Source organism: Rhinolophus sinicus, chromosome 5 (assembly GCF_057876585.1).
Source record: "Rhinolophus sinicus isolate RSI-liver-muscle chromosome 5, RSI-T2T, whole genome shotgun sequence".
NCBI lineage: Eukaryota > Metazoa > Chordata > Mammalia > Chiroptera > Rhinolophidae > Rhinolophus > Rhinolophus sinicus.
Window position 1 is genome coordinate 51,651,291 of NC_142505.1, and position 18,072 is coordinate 51,669,362.

Below are 18,072 nucleotides of genomic sequence, written 5' to 3' on the forward strand. Positions count from 1 at the left end.
ATGAAGAAACAAAAACTTATAGACATAGACAATAGTTTAGTGGTTACCAGGGGGTAGGGGGGTTGTAGAAGAGGGTAAATGGGGTCTAATATATGGTGATGAAAGGAGAACTGACTGGGTAATGAACACACAGTATGATATATAGATGATGTATTACAGAATTGTACACCTGAAACCTATGTAACTTACTAACAGTTGTCACCCCAATAAACTTTAATTAAAAAAAAAAAAAAGACCTAAAAGTTAGGAGGAAAAGAGGTAGTGAGATGTTTGGAGAGTTCATAACTGTTCTCTACTAGTGCAGTGAAAGCTCTTCTTTTCACATGAGCCATTAGATAGTTCTGTCTTTTCTAGTCTCTTAACTGGAAAAGGAATTTTTTGAAATGTTTTAATAATTCATTATAGCAAAATATTGTCCCAGGAGATCGATATAAAGAAATATTTATAGGAAATTTTTTCTTGTGGTAAAATACCACAAGAAAACATAATATAATGTTTACCACTAGTGACATTTAGTACATTTGCAATGTGCAGCCATCACCATTGATGTTCTAGAACATTTTTACCATCATGCCAAAGAAAACCTTATGCCCATTAAGCCGTCACTCCCTACTCCTCCCTCCCCTCAGCTCCTGGCAGCCATAAATCTTTGTATGGATTTGCCTATTTGGGGTATTTCATATAAATAGACTCATACAATTTGTGGATGTTTGCATCTGTCTTCTTTCACCTAGCATAATGTTTTCAGGGTTGTAGCATATGTCAGAGTTTCACTTCTTCTTTTTGCTGAATAAAATTCCATTATATGAATATACTGCACTTTATTTATCCATTTATCAGTTGATGGACATTTTGGTTGTTTTCCACCGTTTAGCTAGTGTGAGTAGTACTACTCTGAGCATTCATGTGGTTTTTTGTTTTGTTTTGGGTTTTTTTAAAACACCAGTTTCAGTTGTTTTGGGTATATGCTCTGGAGTGGGATTGCTGGGTCATATGGTAATTTTATGTTTAACTTTTTAAGAAACCCCCAAATTGTTTTCCACAGCCTCTGCACAATTTTACATTCCCACCAGTTATGTATGAGGGTATCAGTTTCTCCACATTTTCACCAACACTTGTTTTCATTTATTTTTATTATAGCCATCTAAGTGGGTGTCAAGTGGTATCTCATAATAGTTCTGATGTGCATTTTCCTGATGGCTGGTGATCTCAAGCATCTTCTCCTGTGCTAATTGGCCATTTGTGTATCTTTGATGAAGTGTCTGTTTAGGTCTTTGCCCATTTTTTAAATTGGGTTGTTTGTCTCTTATTACTGAATTTAAGAGTTCTTTATTCTACATACAAGTTTCTTATCAGATACGAGTATGTGATTGGCAAATATTTTCTCCTATTCTGGGGATTATCTTTTTCCTTTCTTGATAGTGTCCTTTGATGCACAAGTTTTAATTTTGATGAAGTTCAATTTATATTTTCTCTTTTTGCTTGTGCTTTTGGTGTCATATCTGAGAAACCATTGCCACATCCTATGTTTTCTCCTAAGAGTTTTGAATGGAATTTTTTTACTATAATATTTTTTACTATATCACATAATGTTTTGTGTTCTCATATGTAAAATGTATCAACGCCTTTTTACTAGTTTTGTGTAATTTATATATCATGGGTTAAATATCTCTGTATAGTTAGTTATTTGGCTGTTTTGGTTTTTCTTTTCCTAGCTTAGCTCTTGTCATGCAGTTCTTTCAACGCAGCTCGCTGATGCCATGATGTTCCCCATTTCCCAGTTTAAAGAAAGAGATCTGAAAGGTATTGAAGTCCAGCTTATACTCTTTCATTAGCTGTTAGAAGATCAGTGCCTGTAAAATGCATATTACTCTATATTGTAACCATTTCTAAATACAGGTTGTGCCACTTTTACTTTAATTAGTCACTAAACATTTATAAGAGCTCCTGCTAGATGTTAGACTAGATGTCGAGGAATACTGATAGACTTCTCTTGAGAAAGCCTAGAGACGGAGAAGGGTAAAAAGATAATCATGATACTCTTATATTTAGGGAATGAGCAAGGTGTTGTGAGGGCTCAGAGGAGGGTGTCAGAAAGGCTTCACCAAGGATGTGACCTGAGCAGTGAACAATGAGGAGGAATTTGCCAGGAAAAAAAGTCATTCTATAAGAGGGACGAGGAAGCACAAAGGGATGGGCTGTAGAAATACATGGCTTGTTTTGAGAATGACAAGAACTTCAGTGTGGCTGCAATGTGGAATGTGTTGGGATGGCAGAAGACAAATCTAGATCATGCTAAAGACATTCAACTTGAGTTTATAAGCAAGGTCTTCAAGAAGCAGGGAAAGACAAACCTTTGTTTTTGGAGGGTGGAATAGAGTGGATTTGATGTCTAGGAGAAGGGATTGGGAAGGTGTGAGAATTCAGTGAGATACGGCCAAGGCCTGAACTGGGACAGTGGCACAGGAGATGGAGGTGTGTTTATGGGCTGGAGTGGCAGGAAATGGGGGTGCTGGCACATTTAGCAACCCACAACTTAGTAGTTTGTGGTAGTTTTTTTCCCCCCATTTAGGATTATTCAGTGATAAGATGAGAGTTTTATAGAATTGGCTCTGCTTTCTCATAATTTACAACCTCAGACAGTTATCCAGACTTTCTTATAGGATGTGGAGAAGAATAAAACATTGAACTAATGTGTCAGTGGATGGTAAAATATTTAAATTATACATGGAATAAAAACGAATGTACTTCAGAGATGGAGTTAATATTTGTGGTGGTAATCTTCAAGAATGGTCATTCCAGGGTCAAGAAATAAGGTCTCTTTTCTCAATCTTAGGGGACTGAATGTCATAATCTTATTAATAAAATGTTCTTTGTTTCTCATTCAGCATTTGAACTTATTAGAGTCAATCTCAAAAAATGAATTACGTAATAAGTTAGATGTTAGTACTGAGAATATTTGCATGTCATAGCATTTGTAGTGGTTTTAAGTTTGTTTATGTGTCACATTACTAATTTGTAGCAAGTAGATTTTCTGGAAATATAACTGTTGCTAATGATAGTAAATGTTCTGAAGACCCCCCTGAAACACAGAATAACTTTTTCACTTTGAATGCTGAAGTATGAAATATTATTTGGAGTTTTAATTATAGCTCAAATGTCAGTTACTGTTTTCTAAACAAAATTTAAGGTATTTCATAAGTATGTTACACTGAAATTATTCTTGAACTTTTCCAGAAATATTGACATTAAAGGAAGTGTTTCAGATTGCGAGTAATGGTAAGCTTTTAATACTTTACACAGTTATTTCTTATAACGATGCATTTCTTTATCAACACAAATCTGTGGCCAGATTCTATGCAATAATTGAAAAAAACCTAATTAACCTAATTAAAAGTTTTGAGTGAATATTATTTAAATCAATATTGTTATTTAAGTTTATGCTACAGAAAAATTTAAAAGGCTATCAAATCAAATCTTGTGATTTGCTATCTTCATAATACCCAAAGAGGTAGTATAGTATTTTCCCTTCCTTGTTTTCCTGTATATTCCAAGTTTTCTTTAATGAACATTTGCTATTTTTGTACTAAAAATACTTTTAAAAACTTTTAGTGGATTCTAGTTTTCTTTGAATTAAATGTTTTTACCAATTTAATAACTAGAAACATACTTTAGGGGAAATTTGGGTAGGAGAACATTTGGCTGGAGTGATCATGTAGTAGGGAATTCTTACCTTGCTTTAGTACATTTGTTGAAAGATGCACATGTGAAGACCAGTTAATGCACATGTGAAAACTCAGCATGAGTTTTTCAAAGTACTATTGTGTTGTTAATAGTCACTTCTGTTTTCCAGATCATGATGCTGCAATTAACAGATATAGCCGATTGTCAAAAAAAAGGGAAAATGACAAGGTATGATACATACTTATTCCTTCAGTATCACAACAACTGTTTTCATTATGTGGTCTAGTTTTTCCTGTTTAAAAATAGTAGCCAGCACTTACTTTGTATGTTTTGCTGTATTGCCCTTAGTTTAATCTTTTCTTATAGTTATTTCAAAGCCTTTCTAATAATTGTTAATTATCAGACTATTAGTTATTGGCTCTTTAAACAAAATACTTTTCTGCTGACAGAATTTTATAAGTAAACATAACTATTCCAAAAATGTAACTGATGCCCCGTATATAACATTGCCACCTTTTGCTTTGTATTTTGATAACTTTGCATTTGTTGTTTTTATTTGACCATGTATGTATTCCAAAGTGTCTTCTGAGATAAAGTAGTTAAAAAGTTGAAATGTTGCGCACATAATTCAGTGAAATTCTGTTATGAAGACCTCCTCATTTACAGGAAAAAAGTGAAAAAAAAAATTTATATATATGTGTATATATTCAAGGAGTGACATCCAAAATTATTGCACTATATTTGAGGAGAAATGCTTTTTTTTTTTTCTTCAGGACTTTATTGGGGAACAGTGTGCACTTTCAGGACTTTTCTCCAAGTCAAGTTGTTGTCCTTTCAATCTTAGTTGTGGAGGGTTCTGTTCAGCTTCAAGTTGTTGTTCTTTCAGTCTTAGTTGTGGAGGGCGCAGCTTAGCTCCAGGTCCAGTTGCCATTGCTAGTTGCAGGGGGCACAGCCCACCATCCCTTGCGGGAGTCGAACCGGCAACCTTGTGGTTGACAGGACATGCTCCACCCAACTGAGCCATCCGGGAGCTCAGCGGCAGCTCAGCTCAAGGTGCCGTGTTCAATTTTAGTTGCAGGGGGCGCTGCCCACCATCCCTTGCGGGAGTCGAGGAATTGAACTGACAACCTTGTGGTTGAGAGCCCGCGCTCCAACCAAGAACTGAGCCATCCGGGAGGCAGCTCAGCTCAAGGTGCCGTGTTCAATCTTAGTTGCAGGGGGCACTGCCCACCATCCCTTGCGGGACTCGAGGAATTGAACTGGCAACCTTGTGGTTGAGAGCCCACTGGCCCATGTGGGAATCGAACCGGCAGCCTTCGGAGTTAGGAGCATGGAGCTCTAACCACCTGAGCCACCGGGCCGGCCCCAGGGGAAATGCTTTTGAATAAAGAACAAAAACCAGAATGTTACCAAGTTCATCTGGATGCTCCTTAAGGTCATTTCTCTTTTAGCACCTACTCTAAGGCTTGATGAGTAGGCCTCCACTAGATGTTTGAGTGTCAGGTGATTTCTGTGCCTGGGAGTTGGTGTCTGTAGGCTAGGCTGCAGATGCTTGTAGGGACAGAGTGACCACTTGTGGGAATCCATGATTGGGTAGGATTTACTGGGCAATAACTACTGTGACACAAAGGGAATGTTTCTCTCACAAAGTTCAGTACAGAGATCTTTCCGTGTCTAATTTTAGTTCACCGATTACTTGGTGCTATAAATAGTAATGAAATACATACATTTTGAGATGTACATTACTTGTTACCTTGCCTTAGAGAAGTAGTTAAAGACTCTATATATGAATTTTGGTATATTTTACATTGCCTCTGGCTGTTAAAGTATTTTAAAAAACATTCTTTTAACCAATTTAATTTCATTTAAAAAATTAATTGAGCACCTACTATATATTGGTACCATGGGGGAACAGTGTGAGTAGGCACCACTCCTGCCCTCAAGGAGTGGACAAACATTTATTGAAGGCTTCCTGTGTGAAGACATGTGACTGGACTAGATGCCAGAGTATAGGGATAAAGAGAATAATGGGTTAATACTGAGTTATGTGCAGTAACGTAATAGAAGGCTTAACAAAATGCTGAGAGAGCACACAGAGGGTAGCAGTGAACTTTGGTGAATCGAGAAAAGTTCCACTTTTAGAGATGACATTTGCATTGAAGATGATTGGGGAGAGGGCATTCCTGGAAGAAAGACAGCCTTTGCAGAAGTACATGGCAGAGTCTGAAGACTGTAAAGTTTTAAGAGCACTGGCTCAGAGTCAGACTGCTTGAGGACAAATCTCAGCTCTGCCACTTATTCTCCTGAGGTCACACACTGGTTACTTAATTTCAAGCCTTTATGCCTTTATCAAAAAAACTCAGTAGTTAATATGAAAAACTCAGTAGTTAATATAAACTCAGTATGGGAGGGCTCAGCAAAGGAACAATGGCACCTGTCAGGAGTTTAGTCCTAGAGAGAGCTGCCCCTCCAGCCTTTACCCTGAAGCCAGACAGTTCAGTTCTTCCCCGTATGTCCCTGGCACTCTTCAAGCTGCTGCCCCAGTGCTGGAGCTCAGAGTGCGTGAGTCTGTCACAAGTGAGTCTGTGTGTGGACCCTTTAAGGAACACCTGGGATTCCAGTAGCCCTCCATCTCACTCAGGCAGAATTCTCGCTGATTTTCACAGCCAGATGTTGTGGGGAGTCCTCTTTCCACCACTGGTGGTCTGGGCTGGGAAGCCTGAAGTGGGGCTGGGGCCCCTCACTCCCCAGGGGGAACCTCTGCACTTGAGATGTCTCTCTTGTTTCTTAACTGCCACACATGGGTGTGGGACCAGCCCGTTTTGAGTCTGCCCCTCTGACCAGTCACTGCATGGCTTTTTTATATCCTTAGTTATAGGAGTTCTGTTCAGCTATTCTTCAGTTTGTTCTCAAGACTGGTTGTTCTGTAACTTGCATGTAATTTTGTGGGAGGAGGCGAGCATAGGGTTCACCTACTCTGCCATCTTGACCGGAAGTCTCCAGGATTTCTAATATCTAAGACAATAAGAAAGCTATGCACAATTGCTGTTACATACCTTTTTCTTTGGGTAGGTTCTTCCTCACAGTCACTACTAAAGATAATTCAAAATTAAATAAATAATAGTGTTTTTAATCTTTTCATTTAAAGGTGAAGTATGAAGTAACAGAAGATGTCTACACTTCCAGGAAAAAACAACACCAGACCATGATGCATTATTTTTGTGCATTAAATACTCTTCAATACAAAAAGAAAATAGCCCTATTAGAACCTTTACTTGGGTACATGCAAGCTCAGGTGAGTACTATACTGGGTTTTGGATTATAACTGCCCTAAAAACTTCATTTAAGTATGGTATTTATGTCAAATATAAGGATATTACAAACTAAGGTTAAAATACATATTTGTGTCTGTATTTTAAAAAGTCATGGAAGTGTTTAGGAGAACGGTTTTCCTTGCAGGTGATGACTTCAATTATTTTAGGGTACATGAAAGCACTTACCTTGTATCTAGATCTTGTCCATTACAGTTGGGGACAGGGAATAGAAAGCTAAATGCATCCTGGAGTTACGGCTGTTTCAGGAGCTTCCACTCAATCTTGCTTCATAATAGATCTGAAAGAGAATTTTGAGTTCATCTCATGTTGCGTGCATACTTCCTGAGTTAAAAATAATAGATGAACACCAAAGTGTCCTTAGAAGTGTGCATCAGGAAGGATGCTAGAAAATTACATTTAGGTAATATAAGATGAGATGGCAGTCCCCTAAAAATCAAGAGTTTAAAGAGATTTGAATATTCCTTCAAACACATATATTTATTATTTATCAGATATAAAACTTTTTTATCTTTGTATTAAACATGAAATTGTTTATCCATATGACTTACTTGAAATATTTTAAAATTTATTTTCCAATTAAAAAAATTGCTTACCATATGCATGTATTAATATATAAAAGGATATACAGTGAAATTTAAGTTTAGTTTCTTCAATGGCTTCTTGCCCAGTAGAAGTCATTGTAAACTACAACATATTTTTATATAGCTGGGAATAATCCTTTGTTTTTTACTTAACTGTGTATATTAGAATTTATTTATATGATTCAGTTAAAATATTCTGTTTGTGTGTGTGTATGTTTCTGTTGTTCACCTTCCCACTCCTACACTCTCTTGCCTCAGATAAGTTTCTTTAAGATGGGTTCTGAAAACCTCAATGAACAACTGGAAGAATTTTTAACTAATATTGGAACAAGTGTACAGAAGTAAGTATTTTCTTCCTTAAAATTGAAAATGAAGTTATGTGAATGATAAGTTAACAGCAAATGCCATAATCTAAAAATATTTACCATTTTATTTCCTGAGGGGTTATTTTCTCTGCCATGAGAGTGTTTCTCGCATGGCTCATGGACACTTGTTGGTTTTTTCACCATCTTTTCCACAGAATCTGAACTCTGAATTTCATAACAGTGTCATTTCTGATGTTATTTTACTGATTCTAAACTTGGTTTTATGTATGACTCTAACAAACACATAATAGTAATTATCCCATAAGTGAACTATCTTCACAGTTATTTGAAATGTGGGGGATAGATGGGAGATTACTAAACAAATCTTGTTTTCCAAGCAATGAAAGCTTACAGAGAGAGAGAAAGCAGTTCTAATCAGGTTCAAAAGTCTGAGCAGTGACATGGTCAATCTGAGACATAGAGAGGGAGACAAAAATGACTGTTAATTTTAAAGGCACAGGACAGAGCAGTGTGAAAATACCTCTAAAGTCATTCATTCAGTGTGGCTTCATTAGTTTTTGAATTTAGTATTGTTTCCAGGATATCTTAAGTTTCAAATAAAATTTAAAGGTGTTTTATAACATGTTCCTATTACTTTAACCACCCATGCCACTGCTGCTCTCTCTAGGAAAATATATACAGAACATACACAGATAAATGTTATTGGTAAGTAAATAAGCTATTGTGGTTGTTAGTAAATAACCTGTTCTCTATATTAGTGTTCGCAGGGAAATGGACAGTGATGTAGAGACCATGCAGCAAACAATAGAGGATTTGGAAGTAGCCAGTGACCCTTTATATGTGCCTGACCCAGATCCCACGAAATTTCCTGTTAATCGAAACTTAACCCGAAAGGCTGGATACCTAAATGCTAGGAAGTAAGAAAACAATTGTTATTTTCATATATTGTGTATCATCGAAGGTAGCAGCAAGTGAATATAATATATAATTGGTATTGTCTACCAAATTGTTTTGATTTTACTAAAGGTTGAATCTTTTTAGTTAGTGGTATTAGTATTCATGTGAATTTTTTTGACAGATGGGCACGTGAATAATTTTCAAAAGTAAAATTCTGTTTAGATATTAATCAAACAATTTAGAATTATTTAAAAGTGAAACCAATTTGAGACTACATAAATCCAACATAATGTGAATGCTATCAGATGTCACTTATCATACTTTAGAATATATGTCATTACACCATCGAGTCAAATTTTAGTTTTTACCTGAAGATAGGATAAAGCTAGTTAACCTTAGGAGTAAATACTTTTCTTTTGAATTTACACCCTTGAAAAGGTGACCTATATTTTATGGAACTTTATTATAACAGCTGCGATTTGATAATTTCCAGCCTTGTTTTGGAAATATATGTACTTGTACTCCCACTCACACAAGTGGGTCAGCATATGTGAATTTATTTTAGAGCCTGAAAAACTGATATTTGTATTTTCTGGGCATCTTGGTGCTTTTTTGCAAACTGGTTCTTTGTGGTGGACTTTATCTTGTGTCTGGCTTATGATGAGATTTCATGTATGTTATTAAAGAATGAATGTACTTTCTTCATTTAGTAAAACAGGCTTGGTGTCATCTACCTGGGACAGACATTTTTACTTCACTCAGGGTGGAAACTTAATGAGTCAGGCCCGTGGGGATGTGGCAGGAGGCCTGGCCATGGACATAGACAACTGTTCAGTGATGGCTGTGGACTGTGAAGACAGGCGGTACTGTTTTCAGATCACCTCTTTTGATGGAAAAAAGTTAGTATTTTTACTACCATTAATAAAATGTGTAATATTTTGAACTATTGAAATGCAGGCTGATTCCTTTTCTTTCAGACATTTTGATATTTTAGTCTTATTATATTTACTAAGATAATTTTCTTTTTAATCTTATACAAATGAGTTGAATTTTCCTTTCTGACTTGGTTAAATGATGCCTTAATATTTTGAGGTTGTCAAAACAAGGTCATATGGTAAAGACGTATGATTTCATGTTGAGATTGGTCACTGAAAATCCTGCACGATGTGGAGAAGGCAGCACAAATTAGTGGAAAGAGCCTCAACTTTGGCGTCAAAAAGTTCAAATTCGGGATCCACTACTTACTGTGTGGTCTTAGACAAATTATATAACCTTTTCTGAGTTCCATTTTTGTATATGTAAAAGGGGGGAGTCATAATCCCTACTTTGTAAACTATTCATGAAAAATACAAATCTAATATGTAATTACCTAGCATGTAGTATGTGCTAACAATAATGTTATTTTTATGTTACTTAAATATTTCTGATCAAATTAATTATTTAGTCTATTAATGTGTGTATTGCATTTAAAAACTTCTATTCCCTTTGCATTAAATGAGAATCCATAGAGTTGCCTTTAGAACAAATTTTTGAAAAGCACAGAAACATATAAAAAGGAGTATGAAAAAAAGCTAAATTTCATTAACCAGCAGCAACAATTAACTTTCTGGTCCATTGCCTTCCAGTTTTTATTCTCATTACAGTTTTTAAACAGTTGAGGAAATACTGTATATATAATTTGGATCTGCATTCACTTATTAAAAACATTTTCTAATGGCTACACTATAATTTGGTGTACAAGGATATACATCATAATTTAAAATTTTTCCTAGTGGTGTATGTTTAAGTTATCTGCAATTTTTTTCCCTACTTAATTAAAATACTGTTTTTGATCTTTCTTGTTCAGAAGCAGCTCTGTGTTCCCTAAAAGACATTTCCCCCCTATATTTATGGACATTCAGATGTTATGGCTCACTATGTTTTATAAAAATGGTTGTTTAATTTCATATTCCTTCTATAAACATAATGAATGCCAATTACTGTGTGTTAGTTATCATACTAGATTTTAGAAGTCCCTGTGTTCATTTGTCAAAGTTACCAAATTGTTAATATCTTACTACAAATATTTATCTTTTTGTATTTTCAATTTTTTGCTAATGCTTAAATATTTCCCATTCCAGGTTTTATTCAAGATTAGTAAAAATTATTTTTTTGTCTGATTCTTAAAACATGAACATCTATTGATAAGCTAACTATTCCTATGTTGGTGATTAATTTATTGAAAATATTTAACCATATTCAAGGAGAAATAATAATGAAGTAAAATTAATGTTTTCCTTTAGTATCACTGATTTGTATTTGAAATATGTTTAAGTGTCAGGTTGAAATGACTTGTCTTAGTTGCACTGGACCTTTGGTCTAGGCCAGTGGTGTCCAAACTGTGGCCCGCGGGCCAACTGCGGCCGCGATCCATTTTTTATTGGCCCGCAGCAAATTCCAAAAATATATTTAGTTTACTTAAATAAACCAGGTGAAGCAATAAGTACTTCACCTCGAGTGAGTGGACCGGCTGTTTGTGTATTTTACTACATATGGCCCTTGGTGAAAAACGTTGAAAAAAGTTTGGACACCCCTGGTCTAGGCTGTCTTCTGAAAACTAGCACTTGGTTCTTTTTTGGTACATTTTGGCATCGATGGCCAAAGTCAAGAGCTGTTACAATCTGAGTCCTGATGCCTCCGGTGGTCTCCTTTTCCTAAGATACTGGTTGGTTGTATGTTTTGGGGTTTTTGTTTTTGTTCTTAATACTGATTGGTTTTATATATACCTTTAAAGATAAAAAATTTTCTCAGATCATGTTGAAAGTACTTTAAGAAAAAGTTGACGGTTAAACTTTTTGTCTTTTTTTCTCCCCAGATCTTCAATTTTGCAAGCAGAGAGTAAAAAAGACCATGAAGAGGTAAAATTTTATCTAGTTAATTTTTTCAGCAACATCTTAAGATATTTTGCTGATGACAAAACACATATTAACGTGTTTATTATAGAAATTTGAAATATTCTGGTTAATTAAAAATATCTTTTTAATCAAAATCTATTGTCCTTAAGCAACATTCTTCAGTTTTGCAAAGAATTTTACAGCTGGACCTCCAAGGGGAAACCTTAGAGATCATCTCTCTCCTGTCTTTTTAAAGGCTCAGATTCAGAAATGACCTTGTGACTGTTGCTTTCTGGCAGGCTGTTAGTATCATGAGGCAACAGTTTAATTTATTCTCTTCTTTCACCAACCCTCTGAGATAGTATTTGCTGCATTAAGAACATAGTGGCAGCAGATGTGACATGGCAGGAAGCAACTAAAGCTTAAAACCTTGGGAAATGAAAGACAGAAAAACAAAAATTTGGGAGTGTCTGTTCTTCCTCACAAGTCTTTTATTTTTGGTTCCATTTTTACTTCTAGTGCACCAAATATGGAAGGTAAGTTACTACCAAGAATTGATGCTTCAAAAGTTTTGTCTTGAGAAATACTCTTCAATGAAAATATATTATAGGTTAATTTTGAGCTATTTTGTCAGGAATTATTATTATTATTGTGTTGGTAAAAGACCAGGTTAGAAATTATGTAGAGATCCACCCTTATTTACTTCTCGTGGAAGAGAGTAGGTATTACAATTTGGCTTTGGTCTCTGAGGAACACAGACAAATGTCTGCTCTCTGCAGGGTTTACCAAACGGAATATTAGTTTAGTGAGGCTTGTCAGGCACCGGAATTCTTGAGAGTGAATCAGAAGTGTGACGCAGAGAACATTTTCTATGTTAATCATTTATAAACTTGAAAGAACGGAAGCATGTAAAATATATTCACCCGGAATATATTTAGTTCCTAACTTTGTATTGGTGTTAATCATGATATCTGAGTCCAGATTGTCTTGTTTGGTGGTGATTAGGGGGAAGTGATATAAAAAGATTAAATATAGACTGCTAAATTATAATTTAACATGATTGCTATATTTTTTATTTCCTTGTATGAAATAAATTTGGAATTTAAAAATAATGAATGTTCAATGTTCTCTTATACCCTCAAATATTACATATATATGCTTATGTATATAGGAAGGTATTTATCTTATAAGAAAGATTATGTGATACTTCTAATGAAACATCTCATTCAAATATTGAACATTCTCTTTTAGAAGAGAAGCATTGTAGAAAAAATATTAATCATATTTTCTATTTTTTTCCTCTTGCAGTGGATCTGTACAATAAACAACATATCTAAACAAATATATTTAAGTGAAAATCCAGAGGTAATATTTTTATTTTATCATATCCAGGTCTGGCAAAATTGAATAATTCTGTGACTAACATGGCTTTTTTTAATTAAGTCATAATTCTCAAGTTCTGTAAACTTTTAATTTGCTGTTGAATGGGTAGCTTTAATGTATCAAATGTATAATGAGTTTCTGGTCTTCCTAGAACAACAGATTATTTCACAGGTACTAAAACCAATCAGCCTACAAATATTGGGCACCGACCTTGTGTTAGAACTGTGCTGAGCACCAAGGAGAAAGGGGGATACAGAAGAAAAATAAGCCATAGCCTCTGCTGTCCAGAGCCTATATGTGTATGGGAAGACAAAACTAAAACTTTTAACCTTTCATATAAACAATATGTAATTAAAAACATACTGTGATGACTAAAAGCTTAAGATTTGAGACCATTAAGATCAGTGTGGACTTTAGTTTTAAAGAAAACTCTGGAGATGGTGGAAATCTGAGCTGGGTAGGATTTGTCCATATTTTGAGTAAAAGAGAAGACATTACAGATAAGAGAATAGAAACGAAAGCACAAATGTAGATATGGTATGAAATCTAATAGTGTAATTGGAGTTGAAGTTTCTTGTTGGAGAATAAAACTGAAACCTGCATACCCATCACCTGGGGATCTTGTTAAGATGCATATTATGATTCAGTAGGTCTCAAATGAGGTGGCCTGAACTCTTAACTTTGCCAATTATACTTTGAGTAGGAAAGGTATCAAACCAGATGAACTCAGTAGTGTAGACACAGCCATAGGTGCAGTCCAAGCATACAGGCCGAACCCAGGGGTTCAGAGAACCCTGGAAGGAATCAAGTGGGTCCACACTGCACTGTAGTTGGGAAAAGACTTGGCCTAGGACAGGAGCTGTCTGACCTTTGCCCGTCTCAGTGGGCCCCACTATGCCATGAACCTAGGTGCCTCCCAGGGTTGCGCGGGGGCTGATGCTTTCAGTCGAGGCAGAGCAGGGCTAATTTCTTTAGGAAGTCCTCATCTTTCTAAGTCTTAAACTGTTGGTGTAACGGTTAATTAAATAAGAGGGTATGGGGACATGTAGGACTCCATTATCATAGTTTAGGCGTGAACAGGGTGGTAACTAAGGAAAGAGAAAAAATAATGAATCATAGAAACAGGTAAAAAGAAATTGACTGGACTAGTTAGTAACTGGACTTTACGTCAGGATGAAGGAGACAAATTAAAGATGACTTCCAGGCTTTAAACCCAAGTGAAGGGAACAACAACAAAAAAGAGTTCTGTTTTTATCATAATAGCTTTGAGGTGCCCCTCTAGATGCCTAGGAACAAGTTTTGAACCGAACAAATTAAATCTCAGGCCTCCAATATATTAGTAATTTTTGTTAGTTTTATAATCTTACAAGTTTAAGAAATCAGTGCTAACTCGAGAGAAGCTTTTTGATTTTTGTAACTTGATCTCCTGCCAATCTAGCTTTTCCTTTCTGTTATGTTACTTCAGCAACAAAAAAATGAAATTTGTGACATTTTAATACCTAGAGACTAAAACATAGAGAATATAATGTTTGGATTTGAAAAATTCAGGCTTATTGTACTTTCCTATCAATTATCAGAACTCTTAAGTTCTATTTTTTTCTCAAAATTCTAAGTTTTAATTCATAATTTCCAGATTATCCAGAATTATTTTATCTATATTAATGAGAAGAAATTTTGATCAGTTTATGGCATTGTCTTAGTATTTTTGCTAACTGTAAGACACAGAAATGTAAAAAATATTTTGTGATTATTTTTTCTAATATAAATGCCATTTTATTTAGCTCATTTTTTAAATAAAATAAATTTATAAATATGTCTTAATGGAAGCTTTCTTTCAAATTTGGTCTGAAGTTATCCTTGATAACTTTATTAATTAATAAATATATAGATATTTCTGAGCATAAATAGATTCTGGGAAATTATGAAAACTTCAACAGCATTATAAAATATTTTAATATTTTGTGACTATTTCCTACTCCTAAATTTCTTTATTTAGCAAATGTATTGAGTTCCTAGTATGCCAGGCACTGTACTAGCTGCTAGCAATACAAACCTTAATCCAAAAAAAAACTAGTAGTTAAAAATTTGTAAAGACAAAAACAGTATTTCCTATTATGTATCTTAGTAGAAAAATATCAGATTGTTCCTCCTACATTTACAGGAAGAGGAGACAAGTTATAACGCTGCAAAGTTAATTATGTATCTTAACTCAAGATCATTCTGACAATTCAGAGTTATAGTCAAACTTCTGGGTTTTTTGCTTTACTAATGTTAGTCTTTTGCAAAACAAAATAGGAAATTGCTGCACGAGTAAATCAGTCCGCTTTGGAAGCTGTCACTCCTTCTCCATCTTTCCAGCAGAGGCACGAGAGCCTGCGGCCAGCAGGGTGAGTTACCAGACTATGGGTTATTTAAAGAGCTATATGGGCTATTGAAAGTGTTAGTGACACTTTGATTTCAGCAGTGCTGCTTATATGAGTATGAAATAGCTCCCCAAACAACATAGAAATTATATTTTAAAATGGGTAAATTTACCAGCAAGAGTGCTAAATAAATAATTCTAAACTTCCCTAGTATTTGTCTCTAGACTGAGGTGATTTATGTTTTTGAATTTAATAACTGGAAAAAAAGTCCATTGTTAAGTAAGTAGCTATGACTTGGGATTGTGTTTATTGAAATTTGTTCTCTTCTCATTTACTTACAAAACTGTATTTTCTCATAGTTTAAATGTTTGATTTCTAAAAGAGAAAACTAAATGACTTCTTGTTTTCTTCTGTGCTTAGACAATCACGACCACCGACAGCTCGAACCAGCAGTTCAGGATCCTTAGGATCTGAGTCCACAAACTTGGCTGCGCTCTCGCTAGATTCTCTTGTTGCCCCAGATACCCCAATACAGTTTGACATCATTTCTCCTGTGTGTGAAGATCAGCCTGGCCAGGCGAAAGCCTCTGGCCAGGGAGGCAGGTGAGTGATGGCATCACAGGAATATTGTGCTATGGTCTGTAAGGTTTATGATTCCATTTCTATGTTTGAGAGTCATCTCTTACATATCATGTGCATCAGCCATGCTGTACTTTGTTTAATTACCTAACATAATTTTGATAGTTGGGGAAGAATCATCTCAAGCTTTTCTCTTTGTTTTCTACCTCAGTTAAATGAGTTAAGATAATTTAGTTTTAAAAATATTTAATTCTGAATTGTTTATCAGGTCTACTCCTTAGGTATTTGCTCTTAAAATGGAAGAAGAAAGCTGACATAGGTTCTATTACATCTTTAGGTCATGACACTATTTTAAAATTGCTTTAGTGTAATACTTGTGCTATACTACAGAGGGAGGTAGCTTCCATCTCTAGATAGCTTTTCTTGTGTTCTGTTACATATGCCTTGAGAAATACAGGTTTAAAACTAGAAAATGTTGAAATTATCATAGTTAGCCTGTGACATATACTTAGAGAACCTACAAAGAGCTTTTTACCATCCCAGGGAATGGCTGGCATTTTTCTTGAGTAGCTAAAATTGAAGCTACATCAGCTATTTCTCTGTCCTAGTTTATTTAAATTTAAGAACTTTTACAACATGGTTTATTATGGTGTTGATTTTTGTGTATGTATGGCTGAACTTCCAATTCATCTACGTTTTCTAAAATGCTGCCACTTTGAGTTCAGCCTCAGTGTGAGGGCAGGGGCCTTCATCAGAGTAAGTTGGTCATCAGTAGTGTTCCTTAACAGGATGGGGTATTTTAGAGTTTCTTTAAAAATGCATGTATAAGGTTCTGTGACTCTTACTTTTTAACTCTTGATTTCAGTGGTTGAGATACCTTCCATGTGGCTCATTGTAACTGACCATTGGTTCATAATTTTTTAAAAACTTTTCAGGCGTACAAATCCATTTGGAGAATCTGGAGGAGGTACAAAATCTGAAACTGAAGGTAAAACACACATGCAGTATTCTTACATTTTACAAATTCTCAGTAGTTAACTATGTGAAGAATTTGTTGTTTACATTTATTCTGCCGTATGCTGTTTTAATGGTATCTTTACTTCACAATTTTCTCTTTTTACTCATAGTACACGTAAAGCAACTGAACTTAATTGGACATAAGATTTCGTAATTCACACAAAATTATAGAATACCAGACTTTTGTCTTCACAGTCAAAGTCTCAGTGTATAAGACAGCCTTTAAGCTTTTCCTAACAGCAGATTTTTTTTCTGATACTAGACAATAACTCTTTTTTTCTTTTTGCAGTAGCTATTTATTTTTACATAATTTCAAACTTACAGAAAAGCTGTAAGAACAGGCAAGGAATTTTTACTCAGAGACACCAATTGTTAAAGCATAACCTTTGCTATTTGAGTTTGAAACCTTAATTTTTCTGTAACTTGAACCCTCTAGTTAAGAATTATTCCTAAATACTTCTGCTAGATTGAATTTTTCACTGGAAAATCTAAAAGAAGGCAGTGCATTTTATTCTTTAGGAAAAGAAATGTGGGCTTTAAGAAAACATAATGTACCTTGTTCTGTCATAGATTCTATTCTTCATCAGTTATTTATTGTCCGATTCCTTGGTTCTATGGAGGTGAAATCAGATGACAATCCAGATGTTGTTTATGAAACAATGCGCCAAATCCTAGCTGCCCGGGCCATCCATAACATCTTTCGTATGACAGAATCACATTTATTAGTCACTTGTGATTGTTTAAAGTAAGTAGTAACCTCTCCCTCAAAAAACTGTACAAAAAAATAATTTCATAATTTTAGCCTAATTAAAATTTGTTTTACAAATTTTTAATTATAATTATAGGTTAATTGACCCACAGACACAAGTTACAAGGCTCACGGTGAGTTCTACATGTTTAAAGCTTTAAGCCTCTTTGTGCGTATGCACATCTTACATCTTTATTAATAATTCTGATTCTATATATTAAGATATGGTAGTATCAATTATAATTGGTCTTTAGGTTGTAAAAATTAATTTTATGGCCATCTCTCC

At 34.9% G+C, this 18,072-nt stretch overlaps 1 protein-coding gene across 1 annotated transcript in view; it reads left to right on the forward strand.

The window, feature by feature from the left end:
- APPL1 (adaptor protein, phosphotyrosine interacting with PH domain and leucine zipper 1) overlaps positions 1–18,072 on the forward strand; it is a 33,426-nt gene that overhangs the window by 8,232 nt on the left and 7,122 nt on the right. Inside the window, exons 5-18 of the mRNA XM_019724191.3 lie at positions 1,716–1,803; positions 3,238–3,279; positions 3,854–3,912; positions 6,833–6,979; positions 7,859–7,941; positions 8,685–8,843; positions 9,534–9,722; positions 11,678–11,720; positions 13,005–13,061; positions 15,375–15,466; positions 15,863–16,045; positions 16,957–17,009; positions 17,609–17,783; positions 17,884–17,920. Of these exons, the coding sequence (XP_019579750.2) occupies positions 1,716–1,803; positions 3,238–3,279; positions 3,854–3,912; positions 6,833–6,979; positions 7,859–7,941; positions 8,685–8,843; positions 9,534–9,722; positions 11,678–11,720; positions 13,005–13,061; positions 15,375–15,466; positions 15,863–16,045; positions 16,957–17,009; positions 17,609–17,783; positions 17,884–17,920 (1,407 nt within the window). The remainder of the gene's footprint in view (positions 1–1,715; positions 1,804–3,237; positions 3,280–3,853; positions 3,913–6,832; positions 6,980–7,858; positions 7,942–8,684; positions 8,844–9,533; positions 9,723–11,677; positions 11,721–13,004; positions 13,062–15,374; positions 15,467–15,862; positions 16,046–16,956; positions 17,010–17,608; positions 17,784–17,883; positions 17,921–18,072) is intronic.